The sequence below is a fragment of the Mirounga leonina genome, unplaced genomic scaffold (assembly GCF_011800145.1).
Source record: "Mirounga leonina isolate KUSES-001 unplaced genomic scaffold, KU_Mleo_1.0 Mir_200, whole genome shotgun sequence".
Taxonomy (NCBI): domain Eukaryota; kingdom Metazoa; phylum Chordata; class Mammalia; order Carnivora; family Phocidae; genus Mirounga; species Mirounga leonina.
In genome coordinates, this window is record NW_023270503.1 from 28,940,497 (window position 1) to 28,966,112 (window position 25,616).

A 25,616-nucleotide genomic window follows, 5' to 3' on the forward strand; every position below is an offset into this window, starting at 1 on the left:
AGCAAGGGAGGTAAGAAGGAAGAATACAGGAAAGTATGAAATCTTCAAAAGCAAGAGAAAAAAAAATGTTTTAAAGAGAAAAGAATGGTCAATTGTATTCAATGCTGCCAAGAAACAGAATATGGAATAAAAGTTTTAAAAGATCTACTGGATTTAGCAAATAGAGGTGTTTTGTGGCCTTAAATAAAGTGGTTCAGCGAAAAGTGCTAAAGCCAGCCTAAATGGGTTGAATAGTGCATAAAGAAAAGGGCAAGGAGAAGAGACTAGGAAAAGAAAAAAGGAAGAGAAGGAAGAGGAAGACTTCACTATATTGTAATTCTGGATAAAATAAAACACACAGGGCCGCTGATCCTGGGCTGCTGGGATCAAGCCCTGAGTCAGGCTCCCTGCTCAGCGGGGAGTCAGCTTATCCCTCATCCTCTGCCTCTCCCCCTCACTCGTGTTCTCTCTCAAATAAATAAAATCCTTATAAAACACACACACACGCTTTAATATATAGTTGAGCTCAACAAGACAGGGCAATCCCTAGACGCTTGAAGATGAGGTTTCAGGACCTTGATGATAGAAAGCTAGTAAGCTCTCCCTGTGAAAAGTTCAGAGATATGAAGAGTTATCTCCACAGAGTGACTACTGACTGATCGGTAGAGCACGCAACTCTGGATCTCGGGGTTGTGAGTTTGAGCCCCATGCTGGGTGTAGAGATTACTTAAAAAATAAATAAAAATTTAAAAAAAAAGTTGTCTCCATCCTTGAAACAGGAACTAGAAAAACTGAACTATATCATTACCTTCTGTCCATGAAGACATCAAGAAACTCACCATGTATCAGGGTATAAATGGAAAGGGTCATGTATAAGAAGAGGCTGGAACTTCAGACCAGTCATTGGTGGACGTAAAGGATTTACACTTTCTACTCACAGCAGGAACCCTTAGTTTAGGTATTAACATTTTAAAACCAGTCCAACAGCAGTTAAAGACCCTAGATTTTAGCAAAGGCACATATAAACCTATCTCATAAGAACTCCCCCCAAAATCCAGGATGTAAGAAACTTCCACAGAATAAAAAGATGACAATTAAAATTGCAAGCCACACAAGGACACAAATACTGTGAAAAAGTCAGGAGAAGCAACAAACTATAAAAACATATAATCGGGGTGCATGGGTGGCTCAGTTGTTGAGTGTCTGCCTTCGGCTCAGGTCATGATCCCGGGGTCCTGGGATTGAGCCCCGCGTCAGGCTCCCTGCTCTGCGGGAGGCCTGCTTCTCCCTCTCCCACTCCCCCTGCTTGTGTTCCCTCTCTCACTGCGTCTCTCTCTGTCAAATAAATAAATAAATAAATAAAATCTTTTTTAAAAAAAAAAAAGTCAGACCTGTAGGGCACCTGGGTGGCTCAGTCAGTTACAAGTCTTAAGCGTCCAACTCTTAGGTTTCAGCTCAGGTCATGATCTTATGGGTTGTGGGATGGAGCCCCACGTCCTCTGCATTCAGTGGAGAGTCAGTTTCAAGATTCTCCACCTCTGCCCCTCCCCCCACTCTCTCTCTCTGACAAATAAATCTTTTTTTTTTTAAAGATTTTATTTATTTGTCAGAGAGAGAGAGAAAGAGCACAAGCAGAGTCGGAGAAGCAGGCCCCCACTGAGCAAGGAACCCGATTTGGGACTCAATCCCAGGGCCCTGGGATCATGACCTGAGCTGGAGGTAGATGCCTAACTGAATGCGCCACCCACGTGTCCCTCAAATAAATAAATCTTAAAAAAAAAAAATGTTAGACATGTAATAAAATATATTTACAAATGTTAATTATGGAATATAGGTGGTTGGTATATGGGTATTAACTATACAGTTCTTTCCATTTTTCTGTATGCTCAATTTTCATAATAAAACATCAAAGAAAAGATCACTAAAATGAAAAATAAGTAAATGTAAGTTAGATACAGCTAGAAGAGAGAATCCTCTATACTATCTTCTATAAGCTCTATGTTTTTTCCTTTTACACAGATTATTTATGGTATGATTATTATATTGTATAGTATTGTATGTATGGTCAAATATATAAGGGTCTGTCTTAATTCCTAGGTGTTTCATAAATTTTTTTTGCTATTACAAATGGTGACATTTTTGTAATGTTCATTTTTCTCTTTGTTGATATACAGACATATAAATTTTTGATTCTGAAACTAGCATCCAGCTATCCTCTTACTAATTTATATAATTTACCTGTAAATTCTTTCAGATATCTATATACGTAATCACACCTGCAAACAAAAACAATTTTGTCTCTTCCTTTCATTTCTTAGATCTTTATTTATTTGTTTCTGCCTGTCTACCTTACTGTGTTGCTTAGGACCTCCAGCACAATACTTAACAGAAACAATGAGAGCAAGCATCCTTGTTATCTCCCCATCCCAAAAGGAGAATTTTCAACTTTTAAATATTAAATACGATATCTTGTATATGGTTTCTGTAGACATTCTATCTGGTTAAGGAAGAAGATTCTTTATCAATATGGACAGGACTTTTCATAATGCATGAATGCAGAACTTTATATAATGCTTTTTTGGCATTTATTGAGATAGTCATATAGCTTTCTTCCTTTAATCCCTTAATGTGGTTGACTATATAGATTTGTAACATTAAACTAATCTTGTATTCTTTGCATAATTTGGTCATGATATATCCTGAATTGGTTCTGGTATTTGCTAGCGTTTTAAGATTTGCATCTGTTGGGCGCCTGGGTGGCTCAGTTGGTTAAGCGACTGCCTTTGGCTCAGGTCATGATCCTGGAGTCCCTGGATCAAGTCCCGCATCGGGCTCCCTGCTCGGCAGGGAGTCTGCTTCTCCCTCTGACCTTCCCCCCTCTCATGTGCTCTCTCTCTCTCACTCTCTCAAATAAATGAATAAATAAAATCTTAAAAAAAAAAAAAAAGATTTGCATCTGTTTTATAAATCAGAGTGTCATGTAAGTATCCTTCTTGTCAGGATTTAGCATCAAGGTGGTACTAGTCTCTCATAAAATGAGCTGGGAGTTTTTCTTTTCAATTCTCTGGAAGATTAGAAATTGTTGGTTAAGACTGAAGTTATTTCTTTTATGAATTTTGATAGAACTCACTAGTGAAGTTATTTGGGCTTTATGGAAAGATTTATTATATGGATTCAATTTATATAATAGGTACAGAATTACTGAAGTTTTTGATTTTTTTTTTAGTATACTTTACCAAGTTCTATTTCTTAGGAATTTATCCATTTAAATCTAATTTTTGCATTCACTGGCATGAAGTTAATAAAATTTTCATCTTTTAGTGCTGCCTACTACATCTGCAATGGTGTCTTCTCATTACTGATACTGGCTTTCTAAGTTCTTTTCTTTCTTAATATCACCACAAGTACCTAAAACAGCTAACTCTTGGCTTTGCTTTTTGTTTCATTTGTTAACCTTTATTATCTTTTATTATTTCTTTTCTTTTACATTCTTTGAGTTTACACTTTGCTATTCTTTTCCTAACTTCCTGAGAGAAATGTTTACTTCATTTTCTGCTTTCTCGAACATAGCATTTACGTATATTTGCTATCACAGATGATATTGCTTTAGGTTATCCTACAAGTTTTGATAATGTATTATTTGTATCTTTCAGTCCAAAATATTTTCCAATTATCATTGTGCTTTTTTCTCTCACTGACTGGAAACTAAAACAATTTTCTCATAACCTAACAAGGCTTTTTCTATCTTTTATTTAAATAACTGACTGCTAGGGGTGCCTGGGTGGCTCGTCTGCCTTCGGCTCAGGTCACGATCCCAGGGTTCTGGGATGGAACCCCATATCGGGCTCCCCGCTCAGTGGGAAGCATGATTCTCCATCTCCCACTCCCCCTGCTATGTTCCCTCTCTTGCTGTTTCTGTCAAATAAATAAATAAAATCTTTTTTTAAAAAAAGGTGAAAAACTGATTGCTTTGTGGCTTAACCTGATTTCAGTTCTTTGAAATTTGTTGATACATTGTTTATGACACGGGTTATGGTAGAAAATTTTGTTTAAATAAATAAATGTTCCATATATTTTCAAAATTTCTGATTTTCAAAGTGATTGGATTCATAGTTCTATATAACCAGTAGATGAAATCTGTTAATGTGTTATCCAAATCTTCCAAATGTCTTTGAATTTTTCTTCTACTTTTTAAATAAATTATTGAAAGATATATTAAAACCTCCCACTATTGTGGCAGATGTAACATTTCTTATAGTTCTGTTATTTTTATATTAGCTATTTTTTATGGTAAAACAGATTTTTAAAAATAAATCCCTTTTCCCTCTTCCCACTTTAAGGTTCATGACCAAAATCAGTTTCTATATGATAATCTTAACTAAGCCTATTTCTTACCTTCAAATTTACCTATGCTATAGTAGAGACTGGGCATAGTACATCTTGAAAGGCATCTTCCCTGGTCAGTCTATTTGAAAGCTGAAAGCTAACTTATAACATGGTCTAAACTGCAGTTTTCTGCAGTTTAAACTAATCCCTTAAAAAGGAAAACATTGATGTTCTCACTCTTTTTTTTTTTTTTTAAGAGAGAGAGAGAGCAAGGGGGAAAGGGAGAGGAAGAGAGAGAATCTTAAGCAGGTTCCATGACTAATGCGGACACCGACACAGGGCTCAATCTCATGACCCTGAGATCATGACCTGAGCTGAAATCAACAGTCGGTTGCTTAACTGACTGAGCCACCGAGGTGCCCCTCAATTTGTTATTCTTAAAATACCCTAGCGATTGAAAAACAAAAGTTTTGTCAATAGGTTCAAGTTCCCAAAGGACTCTTTTTTTTTTTTTAAAGATTTTATTTTATTTATTTATTTGACAGAGAGAGAATGAGAGAGAGAGCACATGAGAGGGGGGAGGGTCAGAGGGAGAAGCAGACTCCCCGCCAAGCTGGGAGCCTGATGCGGGACTCCCAAAGGACTCTTAAATAACAATTTTTACTGCTACTACTCCCTACTGTGTACCAGGCACTGTGTTTTCAGAGACTAATGCAATCATTCCAACAGACTTCTAAAGTGGGTCTTAGCGTTATAGTTTTTATAATAGCAATATAGGAAAGTAACAGAAACCTGAGGCCTACTAATTACTAATCATCACCAAAGATCAAACAAATGCTATCATCAACGAGATCCTTTTCACCAAAATGAGTATCTCTTTCAGTGTGAGCACGCAACATGCAAAAATGGCTTCATTCAAGTACCTTATACTTCTGTCTCAATTCTTCTGTGTCTTCTTTTTCTACTTCTAGGACACGGCGCCGTTCGGTAGCATCTTCAGCATAATCAAGCTTAATAAAAATAGATATAATTAGTCTTAATTCCTAAAGTACCCCAATTAGCCATTAAAAAGTCATTTGCACAACTACAGTATTGCATGAAAATAAAAACTTCATATTATACTCAGCTACCTCTTATTTTATTGTTCCCCTACAGAGAAAATGTGTACAAAATAACTAATCCTTCCATGCTGGTGGTTCCCAACAGGCACATTTTCTGATGATAACAGACTTTACTTCTATGTTCAGTGCCAAAGAATTAGGAGTAAATGGAGAAAATATTTTAGGCAATGAAAAGAAGGTATCACAGATAAGAGCTGCACAGAGGGGCAAAGCTTCTACCACGGCAAGTATTTTCAGAGTTGAACAAACCTGCCTAATGAAATATGCACCAGGATCTGGGTTTTAAGTCTGATCCTGCCTTGTGGCATAACCCTGGGCAAAACATTCAACTTCCTTATGCCCCTGTTGAAACAGGGGCATTATCTATCACCTACCTGCCTCAAAGCCAGCACTAAATGTAAAATATATTTTTAAATTTCCAAAGAAAAATACTAAAACTACATTCTATCTAATAAGTGTATTCTTGTACTGGCATCTGAATTTGGAATTAATACCAATTTTAAATACACCATTTTAAAAAAATTAGCTAACAAGATCAATTTACCTCCATTTCCATGCGACCCATGCCCATGACATCATACTTGACGACAATCGGAATGGGATCTGTTCTCCCTGTAACAGGAACACATAATCCAGGTAAGAGGCAAAGCTAAGCCAACAGTTCACTTTATACATTGGGTTTGGGTGGTTAGAGATCTTGCCTTGGAGTGCAGAGACCAGAAAGCTACAGTGAACCAAACACAAGCCATTCTCACAGCTTACAACCAAACCTACCTCTCCCAGTTTAAGCCCAACTAACCACCTTGGTTGACATTCCAGTTGGGGAAAATTCCAGATTACTATGACAAAATTAAATAAGTAATGCAAAGCACTTCTAAGCAATGGCACCAGGAGATTTAAAATCAAAAACTTTAGAAATTGCTTTTTAAAATGATCCCCAAATAACTTTCCATCAAGAATCATTTCACTCTTACAGTCCACTGACATCCTCCCACACACACTTTTAAAACTAGTAATAAATATCTCAACTGACATGCTTAAACTTAAAAAAAAAAAAAAAAAAAGCATGGTTTCAAACATGATACAGGAAAACTCTGTAATTGCAATTCAGCATGTTTAATTTTTTTTTGTTTTCAACAATTAATTGGGGCTGCAACAAAATTTAAATAAAAAGCAACAGTTAGTTGCCCTTAGGCACAAAAAATTGTTTTACTTTTAAACTGGTGCTCTGAGGTCTCATTTTCCAGAGTGGATTTAACACTGGCTGTGACAATCGGTAAGCTGTGAAAAGGACTAGTTGCGAAGAAAATTGACTTTAAACTAATCAATCTATGCTGGAGATTTTTAAAAATGTATATTTAATCCACTCATAACCAGCCAAACAAAGCAAAATGGGGCAGACAAGCACTTTACTACCACAGCTGTTTTACATCACAACTTGCGCTGTTTATTGTGATGTAAGCCCACTGAAAAGAGGACTGACTTACCTTATCCGCTGTACACCTTTAGTGAAAAAACACAATGTTTACTTCCCTCATCATTTCACTCAGGCTGGTGTAAACAATTGTTTTTTGTTTTTTGTTTTTTTGTGTTTTTGTTGTTGTTGTTATACACACATATGTATTATACCTTTGGGCTAAAAGTTGAGTTTTGTCAGGCTAAATCTGAGGCATTACCAAAACCAATCAGAAAAAAATAAATGCCATATTCATGACTAGGCTTGGTCCTGGAGAAAAAACAAGAAACTGTTTTCAAAGTGACTGGCAACCACTTATATGTTGCTCCATATATATATATTTAATTTTTGTCTTTAAAACATAATGAAAAACAAATTCAGAAGTTTACTAATCACCAGTATCCCATTATGGTTTTCAAACAATAAGTAAGGAGATAATTAGGAATAATTATTACAGTGAAAGTTTAAGTTAATAAAGATACTTTTATGCCAGGGGAAAAAAAGGACAAAAGTTCTAAAATACAGCCTTCTTTTAGAAACTATCAGACTGCCAGTTAAACAAAATGAAAATGCATACTACCTTATGCCCAATGGTATAATAAATAAGCAGTGACTGCAATCTTTAGCAAAAGGACCAAATTAAAGACAGGTTATAAAAATGACTTCCTAGGTGCAATATCACTTTCATAACGTCTCAATCAGGGATTTACTGGTAAAATACACAAATGCTCCAATGAAAGAATTGAAAAGAAATGTCAAAGGAATTTACTTTTTTTGGTTTTGGTTTCTTTTTTGGTCTGTCAGAATTTGTTTTGTAAGAATCAAGAAAGTTTTGGTACAAATTCATTACCTCTGTAAACCCCTGTTTATAAACTCTGCATTAGTACTTTTGCCTTCTAAGGCAGTCAAAGTTTGTTTTAATTTACTTATAAATTGCAGTAGCAAGTGCTAGTGCCCATTACATTGTGGGAAAATCAAGTTTTTGACAGTATTAGAATTTAATATTTTAACTGATTTTTTTTGGCAGTTCTAACACAAACAGATACATCCCTTCTTAACAGTACCCTTTAATGAACAAGGATCAGACAAGTTGCATAAGGAAAGGAAAGGAAAATGAAAAAGACCAAGCAGAAGGATGAAGGCTACAACAGAGAAAGTAAGCCTAACATATTGGTGCACTGATGACAAAAGGAGTAATTCAGTCTGAAAATAAAAAATTACCACTGCTAAGTTTACCATCACCACAACAAGTCCAGGATCATAATGCTGTAAAAAAGAAACACCATTTGTTAGGCAGAAACCATTAGGGTAGGAAACAGGCCTTCTAGCAGGCAGATGGGAAGGGGTAAAGTAACAATTGGTTTGTCCCTCCCCCAATTTCAGCTGAAGAAGAGGAAGGACACTTTGTGCTTCAGCAGTTGTTTTCACATTGGTTGGCCCAGGGTGTGAGATTTTTGCACTGCTACTTGAGAACATGTACAACCTCCTCTTTAATAATTCGGCTGGGGCGGGGGGGGGGGATGTTAAAGCGAGAGAACTAGCTCTAGCTTCCAATTTCTAATTTAACTATTCATTCTGGTAAATCAGTATTCAGGGCCCAAGTTGGGACTTCTCCTTAAAGAAATAACATCAAAGATAGATCAACTGGACAGTGATCAAGTCATTTCCTTCACTAAAAGAACTCTAAGAGGATTTGTGGGTTGGGAAGGGAGTCATCAAGAACTTGTTAAAAATATATATATAAGTAAAAGGTCTGGAAAATAACCTTTTACACTAAGTGCTTAGAAAAGTATATTTGAGTTCTGTTATGAATGAATAAAACCCCTGAAGTAGCTTTCCTCAGAAATTTGTTTCCTTTTAATGAAGTCTTCCCAGGCTTGCCAGCCAACATCTTTCTTTCTGCATACAACAAAGCCAAGCTTTGAAGGAGACCAAGAACTCCAGAGAAAGCGGCATCAAAATGGCTGTCACATTTATAATTAGTCCACTCAGAAGTAACTCATCACAGAAAATAAACATTCTGGCTTTAAAAATAATTTGAAGGTATTACAATAACATTGTTTGGTGACAGAGGGGAACTACTCTCATTGTGGTGAGCACGGAGTACTGTACAGAACTGCTAAATGATGTACACCTGAAACTATTAACACCGTATGTTAATCATATTTCAATTAAAAAAAATATAGGGGTGCCATGCTGGCTTAGTTGGTGGAGCATACGACTCTTGATCTCGGGGTCATGAACTGAAGCCCCACCTTGGGCACAGAGCTTACTTATAAAATATATATATGACAACAACAACAAAAAAAACCCAAACAAAAAACAATGTGAAGATGACAGTATTGTCTGGGCCAAGCAGTAATTTCTTTCCATTATTAAATAGGCTCCAGACGAAAAAAAACTACTGGGAAAAGACATAGAATATATAATACAGGAAGAGACTGCTTAAAAAAACAAAACAAAACAAAAACCTCTCAATTTATTCATTTGTGATTAATGATCAATTCCATCATAAAGAACACCATTGTGGAACACTTGAATAATAACTTATAGTGGTGACGTTTCAAAAGGTAGATAGGAACCAAATGTTTGCTAATATGATATTCTCTAGAAAACTCAACTTTATTTATTTATTTTTAAAGATTTTATTTATTTGCGAGAGAGAGAATGAGAGACAGAGAGCATGAGAGGGAGGAGGGTCAGAGGGAGAAGCAGACTCCCTGCTGAGCAGGGAGCCTGATGTGGGACTCAATCCCGGGACTCCAGGATCATGACCTGAGCCGAAGGCAGTTGCTTAACCAACTGAGCCACCCAGGTGCCCAATTTTTTTTTTAAAGCTTTTATTTATTTATTGACAGAGACACAGCGAGAGAGGGAACGCAAGCAGGGGGAGTGGGAGAGGGAGAAGCAGGCTTCCTGCTGAGCAGGGAACCCGATGTGGGGCTCGATCCCAAGACCCCGGGATCATGACCTGAGCCGAAGGCAGACACTTAACGACTGAGCCACCCAGGCACCCCCAAAACTCAACTTCTTTTTAAAAAATAAATTGAACTAGTGGTGCCTGGGTGGCTCAGTCAGTAGAGCATGTGACTACTGATCTCAGGGCTGTAAGTTTGAGCCCCATGTTCGGTACAGAGGTTACAATAAAATCTTTAAGAAATAAAAAATTAAAAAAAAAATTAAATAAAGGGGCACCTCGGTGGCTCAGTAGGCTTAGCACCCGCCTCTTGATCTCACGGTCATGAGTTCAAGTTGGGCTCCACGCTGGGTGTGGAGTCTACTTAAAAAAATTAAAAATTAAAAAATTTTGGGGGCACCCAGGTGGCTCAGTCGGTTAAGTGTCTGCCTTCGGCTCAGGTCATGGTCTCAGGGTCCTGGGATCGAGTCCCGCACTGGGCTCCCTGCTCAGCAGGGGGCCTACTTCTCCCTCTCCCACTCCCCCTGCTTGTGTTTCCCTCTCTCGCTGTCTCTCTCTCTCTCTGTCAAATAAATAAATAACATCTTTAAAAAAAAATAAAAAATTTTTAAAGGGACGCCTGGTTGGCTCAGTTGGTTGGGCGTATGCCTTTGGCTCAGGTCATGATCCCAGGGTCCTGGGATCGAGCCCTACATCAGGCTCCCTGCCCAGTGAGGAGTCTGCTTCTCTGCCCCTCTCCCTGCTTGTACTTTCTCTATCTCAAATAAATAAATATTAAAAAATTTTTAAATTAAATTAAAATTTAAAAAATTAAAAATACATAAAATTCAATTAAAAATAAAATAAAATAAAGATTGAACTAAATCCAGGTTCCCTACTTGTTTCCTTTAAAGGAATAAAGTTGTTTTTTTTTTTAAAGATTTTTTTTATTTATCTGAGAGAGAGAATGGGAGACAGAGAACATGAGAGGGGGAGGATCAGAGGGAGAAGCAGACTCCCCGCTGAGCAGGGAGCCCGATGTGGGACTCAATCCCAGGACTCTAGGATCATGACCTGAGCCGAAGGCAGTTGCCTAACCAACTGGGCCACCCAGGTGCCTCAGGAATAAAGTATTTCTTAAAATTCATTGAATTAAGAACATTTTGTTGTTTATTTCACTCCAAAGGGTGCTTCCACCAGAACACTAAACACTTTCCTTCAAAGAAATTGTCCTCCTCAGCCAAAGATCAATAAATACTAGGACTGTGATCTGGCCAACTGGAGAAGGGGAGGAAAAAAAAAAAAAAAAAAGAAAACATACCAGGATCTAGAATATACCAATACCAGTGTATTCATGTGATCGAAAAAAAAAAAATTCATATTTTTGAAATCAAAACCTTAAATATATATACAAATACTGAATCATTATGTAATATACCTGAAACTAATATTTTGTATGACAATTATACCTCAGCAAAAAAAAGTATATATTAATTTAAATATTAATTTAATTTATTTATTTGAGAGAGAGCAAGCGAGCATGAGCGGGAAGGGGGCGGCAGCAGCAGGTAGAAGGAGAGGGAGAAGCAGGCTCCCCACTGCGCAGGGAGCCCGACGCTGGGCTCGATCCCAGGACCTCCGGATCCTGACCTGACCTGAAGCTGAAGGCAGACGTTTAACTGACTGAGCCACCCAGGTGCCCCCCAGCCAAAATTTTTTTAAAGAGAAGTAAAAAACTTTATATGTTTCATTAACCAACCCGAATTGTACTTTGTATATTTTAAAAGGTATTTTAATTCTATAATGACAAAAGTACTAAAATGTGCATATACAAATATGCATCTCTCGCTAAAATGTGAAACTATTACGACTTATCATTACTGAAGGGAAAATTAGGCCAAATATAAAAATTCACTGACTACAGCCACCTTGTTTCTGAGAAAATCCCTCATGAGTCAGTTTTGATTTGAAAATAATTAAAAATTGGGCGCCTGGGTGGCTCAGTCGTTGGGCGTCTGCCTTCGGCTCAGGTCATGATCCCAGGGTCCCGGGATCGAGTCCCACATCGGGCTCCTTGCTCCGCGGGAAGCCTGCTTCTCTCTCTCCCACTACCCCTGCTTGTGTTCCCTCTCTCACTGTCTCTCTCTCTGTTGAAAAATAAAATCTTAAAAAAAAAAAAAAAAAATTAAAAATATACTAATCTATAAAACTGGCCCAAAGAATTGGATTGAAGAGAAATACTTTTTTTTTTTTTTTTTTAAGATTTTATTTATTTGACAGAGACAAAGTGAGAGAGGGAACACAAGCAGGGGGAATAGGAGAGGGAGAAACAGGGCTTCCCGCTGAGCAGAGAGCCCGATGTGGGGCTCGATCCCAGGACCTTGGGATCATGACCTGAGCCGAAGGCAGACGCTTAATGACTGAGCCACCCAGGTGCCCCAGAGAAATACTTTTTTGAGAAATGCTACTTTTAGAGACAAACTCCAGGAATAGAACAACTGGGAAGAAAACATTAAAGAACTACCATAATTTGGTAAACAGCCACACTTCAAAATCATGATTTCCCTATAGAAACAAATTAGAAATCAAGAAGCTTTCAAAGTGATTAAAACACTGGTTGGAGAGTCAATAGATATAAGAACACCTCAATTTCTTTCTGCTGCCTTTCCCCTTAGTAAGACTGATTCAACAACAAATATTCATTACAAATATTTATTGAACTGCTACTACACTGTTGGGAGGCATTGGGCATATGGCAGTGATCAACACAAAGTTCTAAACCCCCACTAATTACCAATAATTAGACAAAATAATCTTACCAACTTAAATTTCTGGCATGGGACAGGGGGAACAGAACATTTATAGGGCCAACGCATAGATCTGAAAACACTTAAAAATATCTGATGTTCTCTTAAGATGTCTAAAATATTCTTTTAAAAGACTGATCCTAATGAAGCAGAAATATAAAAGCCATCAAAGTCACAATATCTACTTCCAAAAGGCCACTAAACTGATTAAGACTGAGAGCCTGTCCTGACATCTTTAAATCTATTTATTTCTTACTTTCAGAAACTCAAAGAGATGTATGAAATATGCTCTGATTTGCAAAACTATTCAAAACAGGACTCTTAGTAAGCTGTGTTAATGCATTTAAATATAATTTCATTTATTAAAACAATGATTACACACAACTCACAGAAACACTGAGTAAAAAATGGTACATCTATTTCCATGCCAAAGCATCACTTTTGCAAATTTCTCCTGAAAATAACAGTCTTCAGTACTGTAAAAACAATGATTACTTTCAGCATCATTAAGTATTTTTTCTTAGTACCTATAATATGATAAATGCTACCTTCCTGAAACACTAACTGGAAACATCAAGCACATTAACTATTCCTTACAAGTTTCTAAGTTTTTTTTTTTATATATTTTATTCATTTATTTTAGAGAGAAAAAGAGAGAGAGAGAAAGCACAAGCAGGAGGAGAGAGAGAAGCAGGCTCCCCACTGAGCAGGGAGCTGGACACGGGGCTTGATTCCAGGACCCCAAGCTCATGACCTGAGCAGAAGGCAGACGCTTAACTGACTGAGCCACCCAGACACCCCCAAAGTTCCTAAGGTTAAAAAAAAAAAAAAAAAAAAAAAAGACTTCCTACTCAATAGAATTCAAATTCTCCAGTACAGAACTAACCATATTCTTGTGACAGCCACTTTAGTGATCTATACAACAGCCAGATTAACTTGATTTTCAAATACAGATGTTTTTTAAGGGCACAGAAATTTAACTGTGACCTAAAGGAATCTCCATCCTTCCATCTTACCAGGGTATCAAATCTGGCTTTCCATGATAAAACAGTTCAGTTTTAATCACATAGCCTAATATTACTAAACAAGGACAAAGAGGCAAAAGGCATTACCAATGAACATGTTATGGAATCAGAATGTTAAACCTGAAAAGGATATCTCTTCAAGGATGACATGAGATACTTAAGCCCTTAGAAGAGATTAATAAAGGGAGTTCGTGAGGTGATTTCAATTAAAAAAAAAAAATCACCTAAAGAAAAATCATACTTTTACTCCAAATAAGATTTTTTTTAGCTTAAATTATATCAACTCACTGAAGGTGGTCTCATACTAACCATAATGCAAAGATCAACTTATTTTTTAAATGGGAAAATCAGCTTAATAAATACAATTTCAGGGGGACCCCTAGGTACCTCAGTCAGTTAAGCATCAGACTGACTCTTCATTTCGGCTCAGGTTGTGATCGCAGGGTCGAGAGATCAAGCCCCGCATCAGGCTCCACGTTAGGCATGAGCCTGCTTGGGATCCTCTCTCTCTCCATCTGCCCCTCCCCCCACCCTGCCCATGCAGGTACACATTCTTGCTCTCTGAAAACAAAACAAAACAAAACCATACATACATACAATTTCAGGTTAAAATAACCCCAAAAGACATGCGGCTCAAGATGAAAGGGAAAAATACTAGGTCCCTATTTAAAAAAAATGTTGGGTAACACTTCTATGCCCTGAGTTTTACTTATGTTTGTATCTCGAGTAACTGACACAGTATCTGGGATAGGGTGGTGTTCAATTAAAAAGCATTATGTTGGGTGCCTGGGTGGCTCAGTTGGTTAAGCGACTGCCTTCGGCTCGGGTCATGATCCTGGAGTCCCAGGACCGAGTCCCGCATCGGGCTCCCTGATCAGCGGGGAGTCTGCTTCTCCCTCTGACCCTCCCCCCTCTCATGCTCTCTCTATCTCATTCTCTCTCTCAAATAAATAAATAAAATCTTTAGAATAAAATAAAATAAAAAATAAAAAGCATTTGTTGACTCAAAAGAATGAACATGTACATAGTGGGTCTAGAACTTGTTCAGGTCCATATATTTAGTCATCATAGTGCTTTCTGCTTCATGCCATGAAATTCTGGTAATTTAACTGTCTTGTAATCAAGTAATTATTTCATCAAAAAGAACATAAGGCTGTATTATCCAGGCCATATCTCAAAAAATATGTAAGGTATCATAAAGAAATATTTGAATTTTGCATTACTGTTCATTAGAGACTTGTTCAATTTGTTTTATCTACTGTCATTTGTTAGCCATCAAAAAAGCAGGCATCACATGTTTAAGGAGTTAGATAGACTTAAGGCTCACTTCAATATTTTTTAAGCTTATTTATTTACTTAAGTAATCTCTACATCCAACATGGGGCTCAAATTCACAACCTGAGATCAAGAGTCACATGGTGGGGCGCCTGGGTGGCTCAGATGGTTAAGTGTCTGCCTTCGGCTCAGGTCATGATCCCAGGGTCCTGGGATCGAGTACCGCATCGGGCTCCCTGCTCCTTGGGAGCCTGCTTCTCCCTCTGCCTCTCTCTCTCTCTCTCTGTCTCTCATGAATAAATAAATAAAATCTTAAAAAAAAAAAAAGAGTCACATGGTATTCTGACTATGCCAGTCAGGCACCCTGGCTCACTTCAATTCTCAGAAAGTTTAGAGTGGAAAATATCTGAGTAGAGAATATTTGGGAGAGTTATGTAGATAGTAGCCAATCCTACAGCATTGTAATAACCCAACAATCCAACACCTTCTTAGAGCTGTATTCTCTTACTATTGGTTAATAAGCTTTCCATTACTACACTGAGAATTTTTTACTATTCCAGGATCCCTCAATAACCCAAAAAAGACTTTCCAGCTTCATTTAAACTGCTCCACCTTTACTTTCCACATTAACCCTCTCCCCAGTTGATCTTTAGGTTTTTTTTTTTTTTTTTAAAGATTTTATTTATTTACTTGCAAAGAGAGACACAGCGAGAGAGGGAACACAAGCAGGGGGAGAGAGGGAGAAGCAGGCCCCCCACCGAGCAGGGAGCCCAACGCAGGGCTCGATCCCAGGACCCTGGGACCACGACCCGAGCCGAAGGCAGACGCCCAACGACTGAGCCACCCAGGCACCCCTATTTTTTTTTTCCTATACTTTTCTAGGTAATCCCTAAAAAGACTGGGCTACAAAATCTCAGGTCTCCAATAAGAAATAATTTCTAACCACTTGTGTCACCTTTGACAGCCAGAGCCTGAGTCTCAGTAGCCTCCCCTGCAAAATGGATACTATCCTCACTTTCAGGTTTGGTATGCAGATCAAGATATAACCAATAGAAGATGCTTTGGAAACCATAAATCACCATGTAGGATGTTGAACTCTACACCAATTATCTCCTTAAGGCTTCAGAAAATTTTTTAAAATTAAAAAAAATTTTTTTCCTTTCATTTCCAAATTTGGCATTTTTTTTTTTAAAAGATTTTATTTATTTATTTGAGAGAGAGAGAGAGAGAAAGCACATGAGAGGGGGAGGGTCAGAGGGAGAAGCAGACTCCCTGACCGAGCAGGGAGCTCGATGCCGGACTCGATCCAGGGACTCCAGGATCATGACCTGAGCCGAAGGCAGTCGCTTAACCCACTGAGCCACCAGGTGCCCCAAATTTGGCATTTTTTAAAATAAAATGAATGATACTCTAAAATAGAAGCTGTGACAAATTATAATGTTTTACATGCAATTTGGTGATAATGAAACAACTCTATTTACAGATGGGAGAAAGTTATTATCCAGGATCAAAACCAAAGAATCATCCAAAAATGTTTCCCATATACCATTCCATTAACAAAATGAGACTGAGTATGAAAAGCAATGTTACATAAATATTAAATCCAAGCCAAAAGAATGAACCTAAAGAAGCGTAATTTTAGGGGCACCTGGGTGGCTCAGTCGTTTAAGTGGCTGCCTTTGGCCCAGGTCATGATTCCAGGGTCCTGGGATGGAGCCCCACGTCAGGCTCCCTGCTCAGTGGGGAGTCTGCTTCTCCCTCTCCCTCTACCCCTTTCCCCTGCTCGTGCTCTCTTAAATAAATAAAATCTTTTAAAAAAATAATTTCAACAAAACCTTCTCCAAATTAAATATATAGTTCAAATCATCTAAGAAAATATATTTAGCCTAAACAAAATTGAATAACCATTGTCAAGATGTTCACTATTTTACTATTATTGTCACCTGGAAGACAATAGCAGCTATATGTGTACTGAATAGCAAGATACTAATCCACAGTGTGTCAAATTTGTAATAGATGAAGTCCACATGGAATATAAGAATAAATTCAGAATGTCAAGTAGATTGAAATTACTAAAAAATCCCCGATTTCCTTCAGAGTCTCTGCTAAGAGTCCAGAGATCCTAGGCCATCCTTAGAATTTTTTTTTTTTAACAGTTCTAAAAACCTATGATTCCATACAGCTTTGAAAGCAATTTTGTCTCTTCTTAGTTCCAATTTTCAAATGTTGGTTCACTAGTGAATATATTTTCAAATATTTCTACTTGATTGGACTATTCTACTTACAAGAAATCATTATCACTACATACTCTATATTGCTTTTTATCTTATATTTTTAAAAGATTTTATTTATTTATTTGACAGAGAGCGAGTGAGCACAAGCAGGGGGAGCAGCAGGCAGAGGGAGAGGGAGAAGCAGGCTCCCCACTGAGCAGGGAGCCCGAAGCGGAGCTCAATCCCAGGACCCTGGGATCATGACCTGAGCTGAAGGCAGCCGCTTAACGGACTGAGCCACCCAGACACCCCTATATTGCTCATTTTAAAAGTCTCTTGGAGGGGTGCCTGGGTGGCGCAGTCCCTTAAGCGTCAGACTCTTCGTTTCAGCTAGGTCGTGATTTCAGGGTCCTGAGATCAAGCTCCCAGATGGGCTCCATGCTCAGCACCAAGTCAGCTTGAGACTCTCTCTCCTCTACCCCCCACCCCCCGGCATTCTCTCTAAAATACATAAATCTTAAAAAAAAAAAAAAAAAGTTTCTTGGACACTCACTTTCTTGCCTAAGTAAGAAATCCAGTTTCTACATGAACCAGTTTCCTTTATAACAACGCAATTAAAAAAAAAAATTACGCAAATTAACCTAGGCCAAGAAGTCCATAATACGGTAGGAAACAATGTAAATCAGGCTAAGGATAATACTATTAAGAAAAACAGCATTACATTAATTCAGACCCAAAATCACTAATACATTTTAAATGAGTAAAAGAACCAACTGTCTACCCTACTTGCTGTAGTGAAAGTATTTTCTCAGAAGCCTATTTCATTCACATGGCTCAGAGCAAATTCTTTGGGGGAGCTTGTTTAAAATGTAATCTGGGGCACCTGGGTGGCTCAGTTGGTTAAGTGTCCGATTCTTGATCTTGGCTAAGATCTCAATTTCACAGTTTTGAGTTCAGGCCCTGTGTTGGGCTCCACGCTGGGCATGAGGCCTACTTAAAAAAAAAAAATAAAAAATAAAAAGCAAAAATAAAAATGTAATTTCCTGAACCCCACTCCAGACCTGCTGAATTGTGCTGGTTGGGAATCTACATTTTTAACAAGCACCCAAGGTGATTCGGTGGCTCATTTAAGTTTGAAACCATTAAGTCTAACGGAAAAAGTACTGGAGTAGAGGTCAGACTTGTGCATTTATAAACACAGCTCATAGCCTTAACAGTCTGACCATGGATAAATACTTAAGTTTCTCAATCTATTAAGTGGCATTATCTCCCACTTTACATATTGAGGAGGAAAATGAGATTGAATACAGGTATAAAACTTATATACCATCATGTTCAATCCCTAAACCTCCAAATCTTTTTAAAATATAGGTACACTGAGGGTATAGCAAGGAAACACTGCTTACTAGTTACAGAGCTCAAACTCAAACCCAGGTCAAATTTCAAAGGAGATCATAAAGTGGTAACCTAAAGTGGGTCAAATCTAAGTCTTCCATATGTTTTGTTTATCCCAAATTATTTTAAATTTTTTAAAAAGATTTTATTTATTTATTTGACAGAGAGATAGCGAGAGAGGGAATACAAGCAGGAGGAGTGGGAGAGGGAGAAGCAGGCCTCTCACTGAGCAGAGAGCTTGATGCGGGGCTTGATCCCAGGACCCTGCGATCATGACCTAAGCCAATGGCAGACGCTTAATGACTGAGCCACCCAGGCACCCCTCAAATTATTTTAAACTTTGAACCAATATTTGTCAAGTAGGAAACTGACCAAAAAAGATCTAGATTTCTGGTTCCTTTTAAAAAATTCAGAAGCTCTGGGGTACCTGGGTGGCTCAGTCAGTTGAGCTTCTGACTCCTCTGATTTTGGCTCAGGTCGTGATCTCTGCGATCGAGCCTCATGTGGGGCTCTGCGCTCAGTGGGGAGTCTGCTTGAGATTCTCTCTCTCCCTCTCCCCTGCCCCCCACCCACGTGTGTGCACTCTCTCTCAATCGCTCTAACAAATAAACCTTTTAAAAAGGCACTGGGGTGGCTCAGCAGGTTAAGCATCTGCCTTCGCCTCACGTAGGATCAAGCCCCACATCAGGCTCCCTGCTGAGCAGGGAGCCTGCTTCTCCCTCTTCCTTTGTAGTGCTCTCACTCTCTCTCTCAAATAAATAAAATCTTAAAAAAAAAGCTTAAAAGTGCCAGCAGAGAGAAATATAAAGTATAAGAAATTGAAAAAAAGGGATGAGGCGCCTGGGTGGCTCAGTCGTTAAGCAGCTGCCTTCGGCTCAGGTCGACTGAGATCGAGCCCAGCGTCGGGCTCCCTGCTCAGTGGGGAGCCTGCTTTTCCCTCTGCCTGCTGCTTCCCCTACTTGTGCACTAATAAATAAAATCTTAAAAATGAAGGAAGGAAGGAAGGAAGGAAGGAAGGAAGGAAGGAAGGAAGGAAGGAAGGAAGGAAGGAAGGAAGGAAGGAAGGAAGGAAGGAAGGAAAAGGGAAGAAATTAGAATATAAGACGGAAGTTATAGTATTCCCCCACGCCCCGGAGACCTATTACCAACCATCCCTAAAAATATGGCCAAAGTTCTTACCACTCAATCTAGCCTTAAGTTTCTAGTAACTTTATACAAAGTTATGTTAATCATGAATAATATATGTAACTACTTTAAGAGCCTTAAGAAAAAAAATCACATTCACAGGTATCTCTAATTTTTTTGGCCAGAATAACTGCTGTGTATTTCAATTCTGTAATACTTGCATTTCTCACCACCATCATAATCTTTCCAGAACAGAGAAGTGAGCCACCACAGACTTTAGGTACACTACAGCATATTGATTAAAAGCATAGTTTTGGCACCACTATTCTACCACTTATTTGCTATAAGGTCTTGGGCAAAGCATTGCTCATAATGTCAATTTCCTTATCTAAAAAACAGGAATGGTATCTACCTGAAAGAGGATTTAAATTAGATAATCCATACGCAAGCACTCACTGAACACTTAATAAATGCTAGTGGCTATTATAAAGGACTAACACTAAACCCAGTGAACAAGAGCTTGCCAGTCAGACATATGCACGAACTAACTATACACTGTGCTTCTTGGCTGATTTGTTTTATCATCCTTCATATCTGTATCTTCTTTTCCATTTCCATTGCCATCACTCTATTCTAAGTCCTCATCAACCATACGCAGACAACTTTCTAAACAGTCTTTCATTCATCTTCAGACATACTTGGATCATACTAGTATTTAACTTCTACCAAAGATGTCCTGGTTGGTGTACTGGAAAGAACAATAGATCATACATCAGAGATTTTGGAGCTGGGTTTCAGCACTATCACAAAGACATTCTGAAACCCTAAACCTAAATTTCTCCATCTGTAAAATTAATTTTAGATAAAATTATCTTTAATATCTTTTTCCTATAAAAGTCTCTCCTCCGATCAAAAACTGCCTTTGGCTTACAAAATAAAAGTTCTAAATTGGAACAGTATTAAAACCTTCTGCATTCAGTGTGGGTAGGTAAAAGCATAGTTTTGAAATGCAAAAAAACCAAGGTTTGAATTCTGATACTGTCATTTACTGGTTGCTTATTCTTGGGCAGCTTACTAAGCTTCTCTAAGCCTCAGTTTCTTCTGCAAAATAAAAACAGCAATTATCTCACAGACTTAGAAGAATTAAATATTTGTTAACTGCTAAGCACATAGTAAACACTCAATAAGTATCTGGTCTGTGCCTATTCAAACCAGTTCCCCATCACTGCCTTCTACTTATGGTTTCCAAACTGCTCTTGGAAACCTAAAACTCTGCTTCAACCAAAACAACTGTGTCATCCACTGACCCCCACCCCACCTTTCATATATTAAGGTTCAACATCAAAAAAATATTTGGAGAGCTTCTTCTAAAAATAATATGAAAGGTATGTGGGGGGATGGGGTAAGTGTGATGGGCATTAAGGAGGGCATGTGATGTAATGAGCACTGGGTGTTATATGCAACTGATGAATAACTGAACTCTACCTCTGAAACTAATGATACACTACATGTTAACTGAATTTAAATAAAATAAATTTTAAAAAAAGAAATTAAAAATAAATAAAAACCATATGAAAGGTCTATATGGGCATTCCCCACTCCAGCCAGCCATGGAGTAATCACCTTGTATACATCAGTATCTCCTGTCTTTGGTAATATCCATTCCTCCCTCCTCAAGACTTCACTGTGAAGTTTTACCTAGTCATTCCTTCTTCTGAGGACTTAACAGCATTTACGCTAAGATTTTCCCCCTGGGGTGCCTGGGTGGCTCAGTTGGTTGAGCGACTGCCTTCGGCTCAGGTCATGATCCTGGAGTCCCTGGATCGAGTCCCGCATCAGGCTCCCTGCTCAGCGGGGAGTCTGCTTCTCCCTCTGACCCTCCCCCCTCTCATATGCTCTCTCTCATTCTCTCTCAAATAAGTAAATAAAATCTTAAAAAAAAAAAAAAAAAAAAAAGATTTTCCCCCTGAACTCCTAAAATGAATAGCAAACTCTATGAGTAAGGGCAGTATCTTATAATATTATATATACTCTTTATAATCGTCTCTTGAACACAGTAAATATTCAATAAATGTGCAAAAAGCTCCATGTAATTCTTCACCAGTGTCTCCTTAAAAGTAATCTACCATGATAAAGTCCAATCTGCTTCTGGAACTAGTTCACTCTTTTCTTAGTTAAAAAAAAGGGGCGGGGGCGCTAGCTGGCTGAGTCAGAAGAGCATACAACTCTTGGTCTCAGAGTTGTGAGTTTAAAAGCCCAGGTTAAGTACAGAGATTACTTAACAAAATCTTTTAAAAAGATAAATAATAAAAGTTTACCCAGATTCACTTAAAAAAAATAGCTTCCAAATTTCATTTGAAAAATTGGCCACGTCTTTTCTGGTTATTTTGCCACAAACTTAACATATATTTAATGTCTTTTGATGTATCTTTTAAATGTGATGATCTCTATACTGAGAAACAAGCAGTCCATACAGAATTTAAGTTCGCTATTTCCCCTTCTCCTCTCCCCCAATCCCTCTCCCTTTTTAAGTCTTGCCCTAAAGCCCGGACCTCTTACTGCAGACTGCTAATTCTAATGTTCCTCTTCTTCATATTAATGAAATCCCATTCAGAAGGTCACAGGTTTTACAGAATCTGTACTTTTCCAAATTTGATATATGAATTACTAAAATTATGCTTGCCATTGGCAACTGTGTAAAGATTGCAAAGATCAGGGGCGCCTGGGTAGCCCAGTCATTAAGTGTCTGCCTTCAGCTCAGGTGATGGTCCCAGGGTCCTGGGATCGAGCCCCACATCAGGCTCCCTGCTCGGCGGGAAGCCTGCTTCTCCCTCTCCCACTCCCCCTGCTTGTGTTCCCTCTCTCGCTGTGTCTCTGTCAAATAAATAAAATCTTTTTTTTTTTTTAAGATTTTTATTTATTTATTTGAGAGAGAATGAGAGACAGAGAGCATGAGAGGGAGGAGGGTCAGAGGGAGAAGCAGACTCCCTGCCGAGCAGGGAGCCCAATGCAGGACTCGATCCCGTGACTCCAGGATCATGACCTGAGCCGAAGGCAGTTGATTAACCAACTGAGCCACCCAGGCGCCCCAAATAAATAAAATCTTAAAAAAAAAAAGACTGCAAAGATCATTTAATCAGCAGGGAAAAGAGGTAATTCAACTACAGGCTCCTTCACCTAGACCAGCTTCAAGTATAAATAACTAAGCCCTTCTGACAATCCATACCTTCATGCTAGGGGATCTACATGGCTGTCCTCCCCCAACTACTCTTATTTCCAGTTACCAACTTTTTCTGAGAAGAGCAAAGGTATACATATAGGAATACTGATTTCAAAGTTATGCTTATACTTGAACGGCAGAGACTCAGTAGCTATATGACCTTTCCAAAACTGTTCCTTCATTTATGAAATGATTATACTAATACTATTTCATTAAGTGGAACATAAAAAACATTAAGATTCTAAATCAATGTACATGAAATGTACTAAGTGTAATTTCCTTTTCAAAAAGGAAAATAAATTTCAAAGGGAAACTAATATAAAAGGACAACAAGTTAGATTTTACAAAGACCCTATCCACAAAATTTATCTGTGTCATTATAATATTAAAGGAAAGCTTACTGGGACACCTGACTGGCTCAGTCAGCAGAGCACGCAACCCCTGATCTTGGGGTTGTGAGTTCAAGCCCCACATTGAGTATAGAGATTGCTTAAAAATAAAATTTAAAAAAAAAAAAGGAAAGAAACAAAAACAAAAAAGGGAAAGCTTATTTTTCTCAGCCAAAGAATGATTTTTCTTAGGAAGTCAGTGAAGTTTTAAAAGATCAACATTCTAGTTTAACAATAAAGTCTATTTTTTCCTTTTTTCTTTTTTAAAGGGAGGGGGTGGAGGGAGAATCTTAAGCAGGCTCCACGCCCAGCATAGAGCCCAACACTGGGCTCGATCTCACAACCCTGAGATCATGACCTTAGCTGAAATCAAGAGTCGATGCTTAACTGACTGATCCACCCAGGCGCCCCAATAAAGTCTAAAATGTAACGCTACATATTTCTATTCTGTTGTACTGAATCCAAGTCTAGTTTTCCTTCAATCATAAAATGTAGTAAGAACAATGCTATTACTAGCTAATGCAGGCCCTACCCAACTATATTCAACATTTATTTGCTAACTGAAACTAGAGCAGGGATGGGGGGGGAAGGGACATATACCTAAAAACACAAAACACACCCTACTTTACTACTCTGTTCTAATTTTGCCTACTCTTTTTCAGAATAATTTTCTCTCTATATAAATTTTTTTAAGTAGGCTTCATGCCCAGAGTGCAGCCCACTCAAGCCCCAATGTGGGGCTTGAACTCACAACCCTGAGATCAAGACCTGAGCTCAAGGGTTGGACACTTAACCGACTGAGCTACCCAGGTGCCCCAACTTTTATATTTTTAAATAGCAATGTAAGTATATCACATCAAATTTTAGAAGAATACAATAAAAAGCAACTCAGTTTCCCTTCAGAGTCTGCCTTTACAAGGATTTTTCTCTGCATAGTCAAGAAAACATAAATATACAGGTATACCTCACAGAATGTACCTGTTTAAGGCTTCATAGTGGAATGCCTCAGTTCATGACTCTCAACACGATATTATTCAGCCAATGATTTTATATAGTAAAATGTCTATATTTCATTCTCAAAAATCTAATTCAGCATTTTTAAGAAAAAGATATGTAGAAATCTGGAAATACATTCCACATACACTAGAACTTTGGAAAGCTTCTTAAGTATCAATAAAAGGGACAGACATGTTACTACACAACCATATTAATTATTTGGCAATAAGGAAGAAACGTTTAGGCAATGTCCTAGCAATTTTTTAAATTTTTTAAATATACATTTACATATATTTTTTATTTTTATATTTTTTAAATAATATTTTTATATATTTGTAGGAGAGAGAGAGCGCGCGTACAAGCAGAGGGAGCGGCAGGCAGAGGGAGAAGCAGGTTCCCTGCTGAGTAGGGAGCCGATGCGGGGCTCCATCCCAGGACCCTGGGATCATGACCTGAGCCGAAGGCAGCCGCTTAACGACTGAGCCCACCCAGGCGTCCCCCTGGCAATTTTTAAAAAAATTCACAAATAGATAGCTATATCTTGAAAATTGGCTGGGGGTTTTGGGGTTGACAGGTAACTCATTTTAAATAATAGTAAATATATACCTAAGTAAGGTCTTCACACAGGTAGGTGGTCTGATTTCGGGGAACAAAATACTGATTTTAAGCAGGAGATGTGTATCTATCAGTATATATATATATGAGTGTGTGTATATCTATGTATGCAATATAACACAAATGGTAGTTTAATATATACCACACACTGTTCTGTACATTGCTTTCTACTTAACGTACCTTGGAAATTGTTCTACATATACCAAATACATACTAAATGACTTCAATCCTTTTAAAGCAGCATGGTTTCCCTTTATACAATTTTAGTATTCTATTTTTTCAAATACAAAATGCCATTAACCACAAAACACAATTATTTTATATGCCCAAAAGAAATTTAAGAGCTGCCAATTATAACTATAATACCACTAATAAGATGCATTTAAGTTTACCTTTATTAAAATATGAAAAAAATGTCTTGGAATCAATGAAATATGGACTGTTTCCAATCTTTTGTTATCACAAAATAACATGATATAATAACCTTGATCATACATTATTTTGTGCATTTCAAAGAGTTAAGTGAAGAACAGAAAATTAGGATTGCTGACCCCAAGGATACATGCATTTTATTTTTAAAGATTTATTTATTTATTTGAGGGGGGGAGGGGCAGAGGGAGCGGGAGACAGAGAACTCCAAGCAGACCTCCTGCTGAGGGTGGAGCCCAACACAGGGCTGATCCCATGACCCCGAGCTGAAATCAAGAGCCAGACGCCCAACGGAGCCACCCAGGCACCTCAGGATACATGCATTTTAATCTTTAGGTAATTCAGGTTG

General features: G+C 38.1%; 1 protein-coding gene across 6 annotated transcripts in view; it reads right to left on the bottom strand.

The window, feature by feature from the left end:
• Window positions 1–25,616, bottom strand: part of GPATCH8 (G-patch domain containing 8) — a 118,786-nt gene that overhangs the window by 48,262 nt on the left and 44,908 nt on the right. For 2 of the 6 annotated variants that reach the window (XM_035027284.1, XM_035027288.1), the window contains 2 exons: window positions 5,971–6,038; window positions 5,229–5,315 (listed from right to left, as the gene is read on the bottom strand). In XM_035027284.1, the coding sequence (XP_034883175.1) occupies window positions 5,229–5,315; window positions 5,971–6,038 (155 nt within the window). Of the gene's footprint in view, window positions 1–5,228; window positions 5,316–5,970; window positions 9,078–25,616 lie in introns of those variants that run through there. The other 4 variants (XM_035027285.1, XM_035027286.1, XM_035027287.1 and 1 more) reach the window with 3 other exon arrangements.